General features: G+C 38.4%; 2 protein-coding genes across 3 annotated transcripts in view; one reads left to right on the top strand and one right to left on the bottom strand.

Moving 5' to 3' along the window:
* LOC121740457 overlaps nt 1-18,397 on the bottom strand; it is a 31,989-nt gene extending 13,592 nt beyond the window's left edge. The window contains exons 1-5 of the mRNA XM_042133151.1: nt 17,309-18,397; nt 16,849-17,096; nt 15,932-15,990; nt 15,202-15,418; nt 11,334-11,504 (exon numbers count right to left, since the gene is read on the bottom strand). Coding sequence (XP_041989085.1) covers nt 11,334-11,504; nt 15,202-15,418; nt 15,932-15,990; nt 16,849-17,096; nt 17,309-18,111 — 1,498 coding nt within the window. The 5' untranslated portion in view covers nt 18,112-18,397. The remainder of the gene's footprint in view (nt 1-11,333; nt 11,505-15,201; nt 15,419-15,931; nt 15,991-16,848; nt 17,097-17,308) is intronic.
* Nucleotides 521-6,605, top strand: LOC121740458. 2 transcript variants are annotated; one of them, XM_042133153.1, is made up of 6 exons: nt 521-675; nt 1,875-2,008; nt 2,553-2,676; nt 4,727-4,891; nt 5,358-5,453; nt 5,807-6,605. In XM_042133153.1, exons 1-6 carry the CDS (start codon nt 625-627, stop codon nt 6,173-6,175), a joined length of 939 nt encoding a protein of 312 aa, XP_041989087.1. In that variant the 5' UTR covers nt 521-624; the 3' UTR covers nt 6,176-6,605. The 2 variants fall into 2 exon arrangements, with proteins under 2 accessions (XP_041989087.1, XP_041989086.1); XM_042133152.1 differs by having other exon boundaries at nt 4,727-4,897.
* Nucleotides 18,398-18,708: the final 311 nt, after the last annotated feature.

The raw sequence follows: 18,708 nt of genomic DNA, 5'->3' as shown, positions 1-18,708 counted from the left end.
GTTACACCCTGTAGAGTATCTAGCTGTCCCGGCAAACGTTTCTTTGCCATATAAAGTATTTCGCCCGTATTATTTTATTGGAGTGACTAAATAAGTATGTCACCATGGCAATTGGCAACGTCCATCGCTATCCCGTCGCATAAACAATGGTCGCCGTCAGTCTGGAGTTGTAATAATTTACTATTATTTATTCAACAAATGCACTATCAACAAATCACATCTTATAAAAAGTACCCAGTAGCCGATTCTCAGACCCACTGAATATGCATATATATTTTTTTTAATCAGTAAAGCCGTTTCGGAGGAGTACGCGGCCTAACATTGTGACACGAGAATTTTGTATATAAGATAAAACATGTGTATGCGCATACATAAACAATACAAGCAAGTTAACGCGTATGTCCAAAATCCATTAAATGACGAATATATTTTTGAAATTCCGTTAAAAAGGTTTTGCGCGACGCACTGCGAAAAAAATGATGTGAACTCTCCGATAGCAGTAAAATAATTTGATGGTGTTATTCAATCGTAAACACGGCTATGATTTGATTCGAGAATAGCCGGCGGTTATTTTCGTCGGCTATTTATATTTCTGATATTGAGAAATCGCCTCCATCGCTCGCTATGAGTGCGAAGTATTTGAAGAATTTCTATGCTGTTTATTATATTCTTTTGGCAAGTAACGACGTTCATTACTAGTTTATTGCGTGTGGCAGCGCCACTGCTGGTCGCGCAAGATTTTAAGATCGCTTGGCAAAAATTAAAAGGGAGGAAGCATCATTCCATTTGTAGGTCTCTTTGATGGTGTGGTTCGAGCCGCTATTGGTGTAACCATCACCTTGGTCACTGATCTCAGTGACCAAGGTGATGGTTATTGATAGCTAGTATGTGTGAACACATATTGAGTCGATTGCCCCTTGGCCCTTTCTAATTTGGCTGAAAGTTGTGCGTGGTCTCTAACGGTGATGGTTTTTAACTAAATTTTTCTCCCGTGGTGCTTGCCCCTTTGTTCTGACATCAATGTCATTACAATTTGGCTGTCTCCCGCTTTGCTTCGGGAGGAAAATTGGATATTTTTTACTCCTCCTACATTTCTTCTGATTAATTTCGTTGCGGGTCCCAAGACAGATTTAGCTTGTCCCTCGGGCATCCCTAAGATCATATCAAAGGGTTTTCGTGGTTGGTTACCACTGTTGATCCTAGCGACACAGGAGTTGCAGTGGTGGGAATGTGTGGTGGGCCTTTTGCCCGTTTTAACGGTAATGGTTAAAAAAGTTTCAAACGAATTATTTTAACTTAATAGTATTTAGTAAGTAAGTAAATACTCCCCACACCGGTTTCGGTGACGGTGGCCGGTTTCATTGAAACCAGGCCAGGTACGCAGGAGTAATTTTATAGTGACCAAGTGTGTGCGCAGTACACAAGAGCACTCTCTATTCCTTTTACTCTCATAACCCACTGGGACGGAAGACCGACACGACTGGCGAGAGATCAGGCGCAGGACCGACTTTTTACATGCCCATCCGACGCATGGATCATCTTACTTGTCAGACAATCAGGTGATCAGCCTGCATTGTCCTAACCAAACTTGGAAATAACATGTTTCCAACGCAGGATTCGAACCCACGACCTCCGGAGTCGAGAGCGACGCTCTAACCACTAGACCACGGAGGCGTTAGTAGTCCCAGTATTTAGTACTAAACTGGTAAATATTGAAGATATTATTTAAGTACAATATGACAATAATATTATATTTAGTTGCTGTAGTAATTATAATAAATTGTGTTAGCAGTCACAGTGGAATATTATTGTTGTAATTCAAAATTTTATGAATTGCGGTTATAATCATAAAGAAGAAAGTTTTATTGTTATAGAGCACATATTTGTTAGATGCCAAAGTTGCAAAACGAAGTCAGGTGGATAAAATTATAGAGAATGAAATTACTTACAAGCTGGCTGATGACCTCGTACAGAGTATTGAGAAGAAGTTTAATGTGGACTTAGAACGGTTAGAAAACTCATAAAATCTTCTATAATAAGTAGCAGTAGGTACTGTTTATGTTTAAATCTTATCATATTTTCAAAATTCTCCTCTGATTGTCAAACTAGCCGTGGTTGGGACTGGATTAAAAAATTGATACTGATTACTACCCGTTGAAACGTTTCTTGTTACTTACCAATTTGTTAGTGAAATAATTTAAAAGCAAATAAACAATAAGCAATATTAATTAAGATGTTTGAAGGGAATAAAGTAGTGAAATATAGGTCTACCAGAATCTGATGGCAAAAAGTGATAAAATAAATTGACTCCGGGGTAATGGGAATAAAACATTTTGATCCTTTTTTTCTCCTTTAGCGGCTTATTCTGTGTGTAAAACATGCAAATATAAAAATTTATCCAATGATCTACATATATTTTTTGAAAATCTGCTGTCGAAAATTGCCATCAGATCCTGGTAGACCTATTAGTATTCTAATCAAAGTTAAAACGTTTGTTTTGTTTGTTTTATTCTCCTAAATTTTTGATGATTTATAACTTTTGGAATTTGCAGGTCATTGGATATGGTAATGACGAAAATACATCTCCTGCTGCAAAACGGGACCCAGAACACTCTTGACCGGTTTACGGAGCTGCAAACTTCTTTGGATGACATGAAAGTAAAGGCACCAGCTAAGGTATATGTCTCTGTCAATATTCTGATATAGCGTGTGCATCAACATGTCGCATTTTGGTCAGATTATATTTACAGTACTCCCAAATTAATAATGCGCATGGAAATCTTCGCTAATTGTCGTAATCACGAAAACACCCGAATCTATGAGACTTGCATTTTGCACCTTGTTCAAGGGAAATGGAAGTAAATATCATATAGCCGGTGGCTGTCCACTGTCGCTAACTCACCGGGAAGCCATCGCGGCATTACCGTGGTAACGTCCAAGCAACGTCAGGCGCCTCTACGTCGCTGCAAAGCGCTGTTTTTCTTAAAGTTAAGTTTAAAACAGCGCTTGCAGCCATAGACTTAATATAGCATTATAGGTTTATGCTTGCAGCAATGTCTCCCGACGCTCGGGAAATACGATCATTGCCGAGAAATTACGAAAATTTCTATGCGCATTATCACTTTGGGAGCACTGTACAGTATGTGATAGTAACACCCTCTGCTCCGACTTTGTGCAATATTGCAGTTATACCTGTGCTATGAATGTTATGTTTACTACTTAGAAGAACCACATGGATCATTTCGTTAGTAAAGGTTGGGTTGCATTTGGCGTTGTTAAAGTTAAGGTTAAGGTTATCGTCAAATATGACGACTTTTACTAGGGATTTGACAGTTCATTTGACATTTTGTTATAGTTAAAGTTAGATTTATAGTTAAAGTAAGTTGGTGCGACCCACCCTGCTTTGTACTGACACTGGACATAGATAAGGTGCTACGGCCTACGATGGGCCTACGAGCTACGGCACAACATTAATATTAAAGGTTAGAACTTAGAGTTATCTAGATGCGCCTAATTACCTTCCTTTATCGAATATTTATTTACAAACTTCGATTATTATAATTATAATAATCGAAGTTTGTAAATTGTACATACAGGTATTGTAAATAACATTGGTGTTTACAACGTAAAATAATAAAATTAACTTTATCGTCTCTCCAAAGCCAGAAACAATAATTCCTGACATTTAGATGCTCTTTGCTCTAACACCGTTTGCGTGCATTTTATTTTGATCTCGAAGATTTCTGAGAATATTTTATTATTTAGTTTGAGATATGAGTTCTGAGGAGTCGTAAATGTGAATTGCGAGCGCGGAATAAACGACAAACATACATTTTCCTTTTCGATCTTAAACAATTTCAGTACTTATATTCATCATTTATATAAAACGATAAAAGTATTGAGAATGGCTCAAAAATAACAGAAGAAAAATCGGTCAATTGCGAGTCGGACTTGCCCACGAAGGATTCCGTAACGTTATAGAACGAAAGTAGGCAAAAATTGTGTTTTTGTATGGGAGCCCCCCTAAATATTTATTTTAATTTTATTATTAATAATAATTATTATAGAACAAGTACAATTAGGGCGCATTTTCATTAGTCGTTAACTCGTTACGGTATACATCATACAGCATACGGGGAGTCTATAACAACTAATGGCGCATTTTCATTGGTCGTGGCATGCCTTTCAGAAATCTCCCGCACCCTGCATGCAGACCCTATCGACCAGTGAAAATGCGCCATTAAGGATGTTGTGAAAATTTCAAGTGCCTAGCTGTTGCCATTGTTGATAACGAGCAAAAATGGCCCAAAAAATAACGTTTGTTGTATGGGAGCCCCCCTGAAATATTAACTTTATTTTGTTTTTAGTATTATTTGTTATAGCGGCAACAGAAATACACAATCTGTGAAATGAAAAATTTCAGAAGTCTAGCTATAGCGGTTCTTGAGTTGAGTTGAAGTCTCATTAGAATTTTTTCATACACTGATGCCAGGTTTCTCAGATTTTTTGACGGGAGTCTCAAGGGACGGGACTACACTAGACGGGATGTAACGGCATTGTTGATCGGTTAATATTTTAAAGTTAGGCAATAGACATACAGCGATCAATAAACCATATCATTTAAAAACCAGACGTGAATTATTGTCAAAAATCAATTTCGACCGCTTGAAGTTTGTAGTGTATGTATGTAACTGTAGCTAAATTAATTTAAGAATGCTTTTTTTAGGTCGACAGCTGCTTGCAACAAAAAGACAACCAATCCACGTCACTGACAGAGAAGGCTCTGCACCAGATGGTGGTGTGTGGGTACGCGCTGATCGGCCAGGACCCAGTACTGGCCATCAACAAGATCCATACCCTGAAGAATATGATCAGAGATGAAGTTAAACCGGTAAAGTTAACATACCTTTAAAGCTAAAACTATATAAAAGTTTTATCATGTAAGGGAAAAAATAGTGACAAAGCAAAATAAAAAAATATTTAAATTAAGAACATTCAAAATTTAACAATCTCCCAAGTCCCGGCATGTTTCTATTTACGCCAAATAATATTACTAATGATCATACTCATTCATCACTATTCAATTTGTGTTTCATTTTAAAAACAACGACGAGCACCGCAATAACCATTACGAAGTAATTATCTAAGTGGTAGTAATACTTGACGAAATAACTAGACGTCTAAATCTTCAGGCGTGGGCTGAACTATCGTATAAAAAGCTTAGGAAATCCCAACCCAAAATGACTTCTAAATTCGTCGTGGTTGAGTTGAGAATACATCTTCGGTTCACCTTAGTTTCCAGATGTTAGGAACTACAAACATAGTGGCTAGGAATAGATAATAAAAGTAAATTTCAGATCAACGCTCAGAAGAAGGGGATTTATGAGTTGTTAAGAGTCTGCGGTCACGAGCACGATTCTCTGAAGAAGGTCGTCAAATGCGTCATCTCGAAGGTTAGTTACAGCCAGACATTAAACTGCTGAGGATAAATCTGAAGTCTTATTTTGCGGATTGACAAGGCCTCACAAATCATGATCAAACGACTAAGCTCGGTTCGTATTAACCAGGGTATGTTGCCTAATCATCTTTGACTGGGAAAAACCTCCGGTGAATTATTTATTTTTTAGATCCCTTAAGAAAAAAGAGGTGTATCTATTTCATGAAAATTGTTAGATACAATTTCCTATTTATTTGTGTCGATTCCTAAGTCCAAACACTGATTAGTTTTGGATCGGACAGTCGGAGGTTGTTTTTAAATTTCTTAATTTAAAAACATACATATTTTTCTAATTTAATATTATTTCAGTCACCTGCTTTAAAATCAGTCGTGATGTCAATAACGGGAAAGCTGATTGACGGTATAGTGGATCTGACCAAGATGCTGGCCCACGGAGCTATGCACGAAGCCTGTCTAATAGAAGTACTGAAGACTGCTGAAGACGAAGCAGCAGAAATACTGGCAGAAGTCAAAACGTGTGTTCACAGTGATGATTCATTGAGACTCAATGGGGATAATTCTCTTATTGAAAATTTAAATAAAGGTGATATAAATACGTTGAAAGACAAGGATGAAAATGATGGAAATGACGTTGATCTAAAAAACAAATCTAATGTTATTGAGGATTCAAAAAATAATTTGAATTCAACTGATCTATTGCATAAAAATACTGATTAAATTGCTACGTAAGTATACTGAGTACTAATTAAATCTGCATCCGAATATTCCACAGCCCACGTTAGATAAGTACTCTGATCCCGTTTATAATAAGAAGGAAATTTTCATATATTCCTGAAATCATGGAGCCAAAGAGCTTTACGTCAAACATGATTTATATTGATAGTGTTAATCTAAGATCTATAGATCTTTACAATTTATGCGCTGTAAAAAGAGGCCGGGTTTACGAAATAGTTTGCGGAGTTATCGGCCGATTTTGTTTACATTGCGCGTTATGTTTGGTTTATCGTAAATATGTTTCGGGAGCGACCGTTAATGGATCTCGGTCGTGTTTGGATTTTCGGAACGGGGAAATTTCGCATCGCGCGCCCGAGGTATCTTTTCCTCGTTGGGAAAATTAAAAACTGAAGTCATAACACCAAACAAAAAATATGTTGTGGAGCTATTTTAGGTACTAAGCTACTGGGTTTGAACCCGGTAAATGTTACTTTAGGTTATTATTAGCTTAGTCGCCTTTTCCCAAGGAAATGTATGAATTTTGTACTTACTTAAATTAATGAGAAAAATAAAAAAAAAATTTGGAACTGAATGTCTTTCTATAAAAAGAGTATTTTGAAAACCGATGTAAAGTATTTTTGTGAAAATTTATTTAGGGGTGTAAAATTGAAAAACAATAAGAAAACCTAACATTTTTTCTATAATATAACTTGGAGATAATCTCCTTCTCCGGTACTGACATTAGTTTATCAGCCATGGAATATTGATTGGTAGTTTAATGGCGTTTATTAGCAGTAGATCAACAGGCGAGGTGTTGCAGCCGTGGCAGCGCGCCAGCTGTCAAAACTGACTTATATGAGGCCGCGCAGGAGGGCATTCACCTCATACTAGATGTCAATTTTATTAGAAAACACGCACATACATGTACCGCAGTCCGCAGCTTAGGTATCTTGCGACAACAACAATAGGTAAGCAACAGGCGTTTGACAGCAGATATTGCACGATTTTGTACACGAAATTCTGCTGTCAAACGCCTGTTGCTTACCTGTAGCAAGTTTTTTTTTTTCAATGAAAGAAGGGGGCAAACGAGCAAACGGGTCACCTGATAGAAAGCAACTTCCGTCGCCCATGGACACTCGCAGCATCCGAAGAGCTGCAGGTGCGTTGCCGGCCTTTTAAGAGGGAATAGGGTTATAGGGGAGGGTAAGGATTGGAAGGGAAGGGAATAGGGGAGGATAGGGAAGGGAATTGGGCCTCCGGTAAACTCACTCACTCGGCGAAACACAGCGCAAGCACTGTGTTTTCATGCCGGTTTTCTGTGAGAACGTGGTATTTCTCCGGTCGAGCCGGCCCATTCGTGCCGAAGCATGGCTCTCCCACGTATGATACGTAACTACCTACTGATTCCAGGTGAACATAATATTTTCAGGTGGCTACCTGTTGTCATCATTGATACCGAGCAAAAAATGTAAAAAAATCACGTTTGTTGTATGGGAGCCCCTTAAATATATAATTTATTTTATTTTTAGTATTTAATGTTATAGCAGCAACAGAAATAAGTACATAATCTGTGAAAATTTCAACTCTCTAGCTATTACCGTTCTTGCCTGGGGACAGACGGACAGACATCGAAGTCTCAGTAATAGGGTCCCGTTTTTACCCTTTGGGTACGGAACCCTAATAAAAGGAGGCGTGAACGGTGATGTTCTCAGTGGTGACTAATAATTAGAATTCCAAGCATTTTACAGCATATCCATTTTCTATTATTATCGCCGATCTATACTTGTGTTCGTCAAAGAAGAAAAATCCGGATGTTTAAATTAGGTTTCCAGTTGATTAAAAACCGAAAACATATTTCATATTGTATTTACAGTTTTGCGTATCCCACGCGTAGGAGAGAAGTTATACCGTTTTCCTACTATCCGACCGGTAGGATGATTACGTATCTTGAAACAGGTAAGCAACAAGCTTTTGACAGCAGATATTCCACCATATATTTTGCTGTGACATCCGCCTCTTGTCCTTTACAGGTAGGTACACCTGTTACCTGTACGTGTATATTTTAGGTTGGTTTGAAAATATTTACTCTTTCACCATTACAGAACCATTCAAGCATAATTTATGTGCCTTTAAAATTAATTCTTGGCATTAAACAAATCTCGCAGTCGCCAAGCTATCGAGGCTCAACCGTAACAATTGCCAATTTTTATAACCATACATTACGAGTAGTAATTTGATCAAATCCAGGTGTTTCATCCAGTACCTATTATAGAACTGCTTTAGCGGCGTTATGCACATTTTTGAGCTGGATGAAAAATGTTAAATCTTCACGTCAGCATTCAGGACATGTGACCTACTCGTAATTGAAAATACTAGAGATCGCCCAATGGTCGAAATTCGACCTTAGTTTCAACGACATTAGGACTATAACCTATAACCTATATTTTGTAAAAAAATATTCACTTTATCATATTTTTTTCAACTCTTGTCTCTGGGACTCAGCTGATCTCAGACTGGCCGTGCAAGCATTGTCTAATAGTATCAAAGATTCAATAAAAAAAACTATAATCCATTTTCAATTTGTCACCTTGTTGTCAACAGACTTCAACCATAAATAAAAGAGTATAATTCGTCTGTATAGGCTTGTCACTAAAAATCTGTCATTTTTCCTAGTGTGTGTGTTGTAGTGTGTGTAATGTTTTATTTGTTAAAAAAATGTATGATAAAAGCATAATTTCAAAATAATATTAGCTCGGTGCACTCCTTCACCATATAAACTATAACTGTGCAAAATTTCATTCGCCTACGTTTTCGCATTTTTCGTCAAAAGTTTTTGGCTCGCGTATGAATATTATAGATAGATAGATACAAGACGGATTCTTCAATTTCGGATTATTGGTCTGATTAAAAAATCACAATGCACGATACGAGTGAGATTCTACAACTTCAGAACGCGACAGCCATACCAATAAACGCGCGCCCCGCCCTAGCGACCAATAGCGCGTTAAATTAAAATTTTTAAATTCGAGTTGAAAGAGTGAATCAATTCGCAGATTTCCTCTCACCAATCTTGTGCTGTTATCTTAATGTCTACTCACTCCAAAGTATACTTTGTACGAAAGCTTTCGAGAAACGAGCGTTGGTAGTCAGCCAACGTGTTATCCAGGCAGAGGCAAAAACATCCGATCGCGAGCCGGAAGTGCTACGTGATCATGAAGTAAACAATTAAGTGCTTTTCACTAATGTTAAAGATGTATTTAGATCATTATTATTTTCAGCCCTCACAAATAGGGTTGTCAAATGCACAAATTTTATGTATTTTTGTATGTTTTGAGTTTTCGTAGAATTTTGTTATAGAATTTTTGTTTCATAGCCGATGTGATCAATATTTTATTACCCGTCGATCGTGGAAAAACGAGACACAATATAATTTCTATCGTGTCTCGGTCACCGGTGACCGTATGGGGCTTGATGAATTAAAGTAATAACTTATTATTATTTCACTCAGTCTGAAATAATAAAGAAGTCTGTAAATAATAGTTATTGGTTGGTAAATGCTGTTTGTCCATTAATAACTTAAATGATATCCTTATGATTAAGTATGCGTTTTGTCAAATGTTGTGTATTATACATCTGTTGAATTTTCGTTTAGTTACTGCTCGTGTAAATCGTTTCCAAAACTATATCTAAGGCAGAAAACAACAACAAAGGGAGATTTTGTAAGGCAATAAATTTAGTCTCAGGCTAAATACCCTTTAGTAAGTTCTACAATGTAGTAATTCCGTCAGAGTAAATTATTCCCAACTATTTTCGAGTTTCCGCCATAACTAACTAAATTTTAGTGGGCAGCTCATATATTTTGATATTATGACTTTTATAATAAAATATTTTCTTAGCAAATTATATCATAAATAAACGAGTATTTTTAGTGCTGGGCCTCCAGAGTCCACCTGAGAGCACCTGAGAGTGATACAGCGCGGTACATTCAATTAATGAACTTCAAACTCTTTTGGATTCTTTTTGCACAAACGGTTGGGGCGACTGTTATATTTTGGTACTGATTTAGAGTGTGCCACGGGTAAGGAGAGAGGTTACTCCTTCGATCAAATATTTCTGATAATATATTTCAGAAATATTTGATCGAAGGGTTACTCTGTAAGCAAATCTGCTCGGTTCCTGAGTTTTATTCATGTACAATGTCGTATAACTAGTTCAGTCATACATTTCTCTGGACTTAATACTACTAGAATCCACGGGCGCCGGCGGAAATAATTTCCAAGGGGTGCAGATTTTAGATTTCTTTCTTTTCTTTTTACTTTTTACGAACAACTGTGACTGTCTATTTACATCAACAGAAAACATTTAGTGCCGAAACATTACGAACTAATGTTTCGTTCTTAAAAAAAATATTTTCAATCTAAGATGGCTTTTTAATTATTTCAATAATTCCTGTTGATCCCGAGATTCCCGAGGGGTGCAAATGCACCACCTGACACCCCCCTGCCGGCGCCCATGCTAGAATCTAGAACATTCGATAACTCATTAGTGCATAGTATAATCTCTAAATCGATCGCAAATCAAACTTTTAATGACCTCACAACGATCGGTTAGTTAGTTGTATTTCTGTAGCATTACTCATGGGGTTTAGTGGATAAGCGAGCGGCGCGTCATACCAGGCCTTGGCTCTAAGCTTACATTTATCAGTCATAGAGAAATATTATGTTGAAAATCGAACTGAGCTGCAGAGCACAAGCGCTGCTAGATATCTTGAAAGGTAGCACAGTGATATTATAACACTAATCCTCTATTAAGTCCATAGGCGGTAAAAGGACGCGTAGGTTAGGCATAGGTAGGCCTAGGTTACGCATAGGTTACGCTGCTTACGCATAGCCAGAAAATTTCATACAAATGACTTGTTTTATGGATTCCTTGTCTTATCTCATGGTTTGGATTGTTATTTGTAACCTACTGATAAAAAATACTTTGCAAACTTGACAACCGTCTCGATTTTTCAACTATCTAAAAAACCAAAGCGTATTATTTTTCTCTATCCATAATGCTATCTTAGAACTAAGAGTCATTTTGTAGATGGTCCTCTTTAGGTTATGCCAGAACCATATTACATAGAGTAAATCAAGTGAAGTTGTTAAAATCCACTTACCTCCATCAGTGAAGAAGGCGGAGTGCCTGTTGGGACTGGAGGGCACGGAGGCGGAGGCGGAGGTGAGGAAGGCCCGCTTCACGCGCGTCCACTTGGAGTCCCGCAGGGGGCGGTGCTGAGGCCGGTCCAGCGAGTGCTGCTTGCGGAGGGCCGGGTGGGAGCCTTCGGATTCTAGAAAATTCGAAATTTTTGATAGAATTCTAGACAGAACATTTTGGATTCAATTACAGTCGCTTGATCCATAAACTTTCCTCCCAGTGCGAAGAGAGCTTGACGCGAATTTTTAATTTTTTTTTTCATCTGGCGACTCGTATGTACGAGATATTGGAAAAAATATTGCAAACTTGCATTAATTTAATGAATTAGACAGAGGATTATGAGAGTTGAATCGAGAACATGCAAGAAATACGGATGCAGGGATTGAATGTGATCCTGGCTTAAACATAAAATGTATGATGCTAAGGACTTAACCGTAAAATACAGGACTTCAAAATGCTGAATTATAATATTATACATATTATACATATTATATATTATACATATTATACATACATACATACATACATACATACATACGAGGGGAGGTCCAAAAGTTCGCGGAATGGAGGGGATGGAGTGGGGATAGGGTAGCTCGCTTAGTGTCATACTAATTGAGCACTCATAATTAGTATATATATAAAATCTCAACCCTATAGCGCCATTCGTTTACGAGTACTCGCCTGCTAAACAAGTCAATCCGGAAGCAAACTGCAACTATGGAGAAAATTGAACATCGTGCTGTGATAAAATTCCTTACCAAGCAAGGAAAAACGTTCAAACCATTTTAAATGAAATGGAAGCCGTTTATGGAGATCAGTGCCCTGGTAAAACAATGGTTTATAAGTGGTATGGACTTTTCAAACATGGTCGAGATTCAATTGAAGACGACCCTCGCTCTGGGCGGCCAGTTGAGGCCACCACATCAGGCATTGTCGAAAAAGTTGAAAAACTTGTACTGGAAGACACACGTTTAAAGAAAAAACAATTATCTGCATTTGTTGGAGTATCAGATACAACCATTTTGCGGATCTTGCACGACCACTTGGGCATGACTAAAGTCAGTGCAAGATGGGTGCTGAGAATGCTCATGCCGCTTCAAAAACAGCAGCGCATCGACGCGTCTAAGCACTTTTTGGAGGTGTGTGGAGACAACCCTGTGCAGATTTTGGAGCGGATTGTTACTGGAGATGAAACATGGGTTCATCACTTTGAACCTGAATCAAAACAGGAGTCCATGCAATGGCACAAAAAGGGTACACCACCTTCCAAGAAATTCAAAGTGTCAGAATCGGCTGGAAAGTTGATGGCCACTGTTTTTTGGGATTGTGAGGGAATATTACTGATTGATTATAAAGAAAAAGGTACCACTATAACCGGAGAATACTACGCATTAATATTAGAAAAGTTAAAGGAGGCAATTAAAGAAAAACGTCTTGGAAAATTGGCCAAGAGTGTGTTGCTTTTGCAAGACAACGCGCCGGTTCACAAGAGCCGAGTTGCCATGGCTGCTCTTCACACGCATGGATTCGAACCACTTGTTCACCCACCCTACAGTCCAGACCTGGCCCCTAGCGATTTTTATTTGTTTCCAAATTTAAAAAAAGAGCTAAGGGGAAGGAAATTTTCCGACGATAACGAATAGAAGGAGGCAATTTCGGCGCATTTTGAGGCCAAAGACAAAAAATATTTTTTCGATGGTTTAGAAAAATTAATCCATAGATCAAATAAATGTATTACACTTAAGGGTGATTATATTGAAAAGGAAAAATAAATTTATTGTTATATTTTATTAACAACCCTTTCATTCCGCGAACTTTTGGACCTCCCCTCGTATAAATAAAATTGGAGTGTTTGTAATATTGAAAGAACCGTTTTTTACTACATACATATGAATGTATATAGGGTACAGACACCAAAACAACATTTTTTAAAATTTTTGTCTGTATGTCTGTCTGTTTGTTCCAGCTAATCTCTGAAATGGCTGGAGCGATTTTGACGGGACTTTTTTTGGTACATAGCTGATGTAGTAAGGCATAACTTAGGCTACTTTTTAACCGACTTCCGAAAAGGAGGAGGATATATTTCACCTTTTTTATATTGGTTCGCGGACAACTCCGTCGTTTGTAGACCGATTTCCAAAATTCTTTTGTTGTTGTATGCGATGTAGCCCGAATTTGGTAACATGATCACAAAAGTGGTGATCTGATGATGCAATCCATGAGAAATCGACAGGACTCCTTAAAATTTATATGGAAACATATAGTGATTTTACGTTTTTCTTAAGGATTTTAAGCTTAAACTACCAAAAAATAAGAATTTGCGCCGAAGTACACCCTGGTTCCGAAGGTGCTGTACAGAACTCTTGAATCCTTATAGATAAATGTTCGGCAATTTTGGCGTTGTTTCAACAACTAAAAGCATATTATTATGTCAATGTGTCAATAATACAATCATCATCATCACTATAATTATGCCATGAATCATCACATTATTTTCAAAAATCTTGCCTTTAATTATATTAATATTCCACCGTTTGTTGACTAATTTTTAAAACTCTTTTCGTGCTATTTAGTGTTTATGGAGGTACAATAACCCGAAATTGGTACAATGCTTACGAAAGTGGTGATTTGGTACTGAAATTCGTGAGATATAGAGGGAACTCCTGGATATTTTTTGGGACACACATAGACGCGTCAACTATTTCTGCATTCAATCTTCATAATAATTTTTTACTCCGTAGCAGCTAACTTTAGCGCAATTTCTATGTGCAATTTATCGCTTTTTTGTAGATCTATATTAAATGAACTAAAAAGTATTAAATAATTCATGTTCTGTACTCAGTTTTTCTGTTCTTAGTCTTCATTATTTTAAAGTCGGTACCAACTACCAGCTAACCTAATCGCCAGTTCTATGACAAAATATAACTGCAACTTATATGACTGGTGCCGACTTCAAATTATGAAGATTGAGAACAGAAATACTGAGTACAGAATATGAATTATTAATTAATATTTGTTAGTTCATTTAAGAAAATTACTATTGTCTTTACCTTGGAAGTCGGTTTCAATTTTTGTTTAAAAATAATAATTTTGCTTTTATTCGTTATCCTTAAGATTTTTTATACAGTATTGGCGTTTTTATCTACAACTTTACGTCCATGAAAAGTGACCTGTAGTGCAAGCACGGCGACCAGCGGAAATGCGAAAGTATGGACAAACTGTGGAAATAAACCTAAGGTGCCGTTCCGATCTTTTTTCATCCCGAAAAATTCAATTAAAATGCCACTTTATGACAGACTGTAATTACTAACTGTGGAGATAAACTTAAGGTGCCGTTCCGATCTTTTTTAGTTCCGAATAATAATTCAATTAAAAAGCCACTTTATGACAGACTATAGTTCTAAAAATTCAAATAATATCCTACATTATGACATATACTATAGTGTGTCATAAATTGGCATTTTAATTGAATTTTTCGGAACGAAAAAAGATCGGAACGGCACCTTAGGTTTAGTTCCACAGTTTGTCCATACTTTCGCATTTCCGAAGGTCGCCGTGCTAGCACTACAGATCAACTACTTATATTATATAATTGGAATCTCGGAATCGGCTCCAACGATTTTCATGAAATTTAGTATATAGGGGGTTTCGGGGGCGATAAATCGATCTAGCTAGGAATCATTTCTAGAAAATGTCATTTTCATCGGATACCGAGCAAAGCTCGGTCAAACAGCTTGTATATATTTTATATGGTAAAACAACGTTTGCCGGGACAGCTAGTGTAAGTATAAACTCCTTACAATCATTTTTTTTATGGGAATGAAACTTACCAAGTTCCTCAGACGAAGGTATGGTCAGGGTGAGTTCTGGTGGCGCGTCACTGTCTCCACCGTCGCTGAAGGACCTCCTTCTCGCTGGAACGTCTGGAGACTTGGACCCCTTGGTCTTCTTCTTCACGGAGTCCCGGTGCGTCTGGATGATGTCCCGCATCTTCCCCCAAGGGCTCTTGTGCAGCTTGTTTGGAGATGGAGACGTGGAACTGTCGTCCTGGATGACGAGGTTGAGCTTACAATTGGCATAACGTTGGAATATAGTTGATGTGTAAAGAGTTCTTCAATTTTTTATTTATTTATTGTGCTAGCTGCAATTACAGTAACTTGGCACTAGACCTAACGAATGATAAAGAGTACACCCGACAATTATTTCCTTTGTGGTAATTATTTTGAATGTACCATCGAGAAAATTTATTCCCGTGCAGTTGACGGACCTACGTCATTTGGCCGGAATATGTCATTTCAATGTAAGTTGTGATTTGTAGGCTGGGTATGACATAAAGCGTCCAAATTACTTAGGTCTGCCATCTGCATAGGAATCAACTTCTCTGATAGTACACAATATGATAGATTCTTGCAAATGTTGACAGTCTGTTTGTCTATATAATACAATGATATACTATGTTACTAACGTAATATCTTTCAGACAAAGTAGAGCGCTATAGATGAATTATCACGAAAACGAAGTTGTAATAATTGCTTCATATTATATAGATTTATTAATCACCTGCGTAGGTGCTCGTAAGAAAATGTTTTCAGTATCATGACCGCTTCTCCGACATACTCCTGCAACAAAAAAGGCGTTTAAGTTACTAAAAGCCATGTAAAATTCGTAACTATAGTAGCCAAACAAAGCAACGCACTAAGCGGGCCCCTAACGAGCTCAATAATATTGAACAATATTTTATTGAACAATTTATTTGACAACAAGATTGAAAGCTGGGCGCGTTCAATATTAGCCCTAGACGGTCAATAAAATTGTACAATATTACGCAATAAAATCCTAACGGCTATTCGAGGCATACAACTTCAAATTACAAAATGTTAAAAATTTCTATTAATAGCGAGCGAAAAACTTGGGAACCCTTTTTACCAAAAAATGCGGAAACGTAGGAGCATGCAATATCGCACAGTAATTGTAGTTTATATGAAGAAGGAGTGCATCGAGCTAATATTGTTTTAAAATTATGCTTATAACATACATTATTTTAATAAATAAAACATTACACACACTACAATGCGCACACTACCATGTTTTGACTGACAAGCCGATACATACAAATTATACTCCTTTGTTTACGAGTATGGTTAAAGTCTGTTGTCAAATTAAAAATGCATTGTTTTTTTTTTGTTAAATCTGAATAGTCAATACTTTTCAGGCACTGACCTCCATTATACAAGTACTAATGGAGGTCAGTGAATTTCAGACCATTGGGCGATCTCTAGTCTTATCAAATATCTGTGCTTCGTTAATTTTATAAAAAATTAATTACCATTTACCACACATTGGAAACATGTTGGAAACGGTGATACAAAAACTTTTCGTATAGACTATAAAACGTGCATAAAACTAAGTTTTATATCGTGCAGTGACTCTAAGAATAAGAAAAACTATCGTAACTAAAATACACTTTAGGTATTTACCAGAATCGATTCTCAACTCTTCGCACGAAGAATTTGGTGTGAGAGACAGTGCACTGCCGGTTGTGAGGCTCGCCGAGTCCCTGGGTTCTTGATTGGCAAGGTTGCCAGTTGGACTGGCCTGGTTGCCCGCTTGGTTGACTTGGTTGCCAGCTGGGTTGGAACCGGCCAGGGCTACTGCACCTACCATGGCACCAGCAGCAACGGCAGCTGCCCCACCCAATGTGGTAGACCATTGCGCTTTCTCCCACCTGTAGTGAACCACGGATAGAACTTAAACAACCTAACTAACAGTGTCAGACAATGTGGCTTAAAACATTTAAGTAGCCCAATTTGTAACTGATTTTTTAGTACAAAATAAATCAGACTTCCAATAATGTTGATAAATCATTTTTGTTGGTAACTTAGGTACTGCACATTGCGTTCTCTTGTCCGTTATCCACACAAAATTAAAAAAACTTACTTAAAGGCAAATTTAACTTTCTTCCAGTTGGAGACTTTTGATTTTTCCACCTCCTTACAGAAGATGCCGTCTGACTTTCGTCTTAGAGGTGTGCCGGGGGACGCGTCACTGTCCTCGCCGCCAGCTGACCGCGATCTCTGTCTCCTGAGCAACGAGCCCCCAAACCTTGAGTGAGTCTTCCATCTAGAGGTTGTTCTTTTAACGCCCTTGTGGCCCGACAGCATAGAGTCGAAAAACGCCTGGCCGTATTCACCGTCCAGCTGAGTATCTAGCGCCTCGTTGATGAGGTCGATCTCATTCGTTTCATCTTTTAGCCTCTCGTTCTCCTCTATCATTTTTCTTCGGGCGATATGTAACCTAGCGAGATGTATCTGCTGCAGCCTCTTGATGAAACGGGAGTTTTTATCCTCTAGAGTTATGACCTGATCTAAAAGTTTCAGCAATTTTTCCATGTGATCCACAGCTTCGAGGGTTTCCTTCGTTTGCGTCGCCACCAGCTTGCCGCGGAGGGACAGGGCGTCGTTTCTGTCTTTGAGTCTCTGGAGCATGTTGTCGCAGAATGCTTCGGCGTCCCGGTTGTCCCCATCGCGGGTCCAGTCCTCGGGCGTCGGGCCGGCGGTGCACGGGGAGGAGCCCTCGGCGTCCGACGGCGTTTGGGGAGACTTGACGGACAGAGTCGCCGGCGGCTCGCCTCGTCTTCTTTTATGTAAGGACGAACCTATCGGCGGTAGCTCCGTCACGTCCTTCGAATCCCTTCTCCGCCCTTTATCGTCCTGCAGCTCGCTCTCCTTCAGCGACGTCATACCTAAGTTTCAGCAGACTGAGCTATTTATAAGTGAAAATAAACGCACGTGCACGCTTCGCTCGCTCGATGTAAGAATTTTAACGGAATGCATCTTTGAGTTCATAAGTGGAATTCCACGTTTCGCAAAACATTTTCAGGCAACCATTAGCTACAAATAGACGCACATACACACTTAAAGACCGATTCATAGAAATAATAGCGAACTAGTCAAAGTTTATGAGAGTTTTGAAGCGTAACAGGTTCGGAGCGATTCCCGCCCAGCGCGAGCGCAGCACGTACGGCGGGCGGGCGCGGACTGCGGCGGAACCGCCCGAGCGTTTCCGAATATATTTATATCGACGCAACTTTCTTTTCGCGTGTTAAAATCTAATCTAGCCACTAATGCGCCGACTTAGGGGCACTCGGTCGGGGCTCCGCGCCGAGTTTACTTGGCCGCGCCTCGGATGTGATCCCATTAACCCATATTTTTAAAATGGAAATAAATGACCGTTTTATGTTACTGTCTTGTACGACATTTAGACGGGATGAGGGATTCGGCCAACTTTCACACACATAACACATTGTAGTGCGGTGTTCTGTTTCATTGTTGCGACAG

The sequence above is a fragment of the Aricia agestis genome, chromosome 3 (assembly GCF_905147365.1).
Source record: "Aricia agestis chromosome 3, ilAriAges1.1, whole genome shotgun sequence".
Taxonomy (NCBI): domain Eukaryota; kingdom Metazoa; phylum Arthropoda; class Insecta; order Lepidoptera; family Lycaenidae; genus Aricia; species Aricia agestis.
The sequence above is the reverse complement of the archived record's forward strand: the minus strand, read 5'-3'. Positions and strand labels throughout refer to the sequence as shown.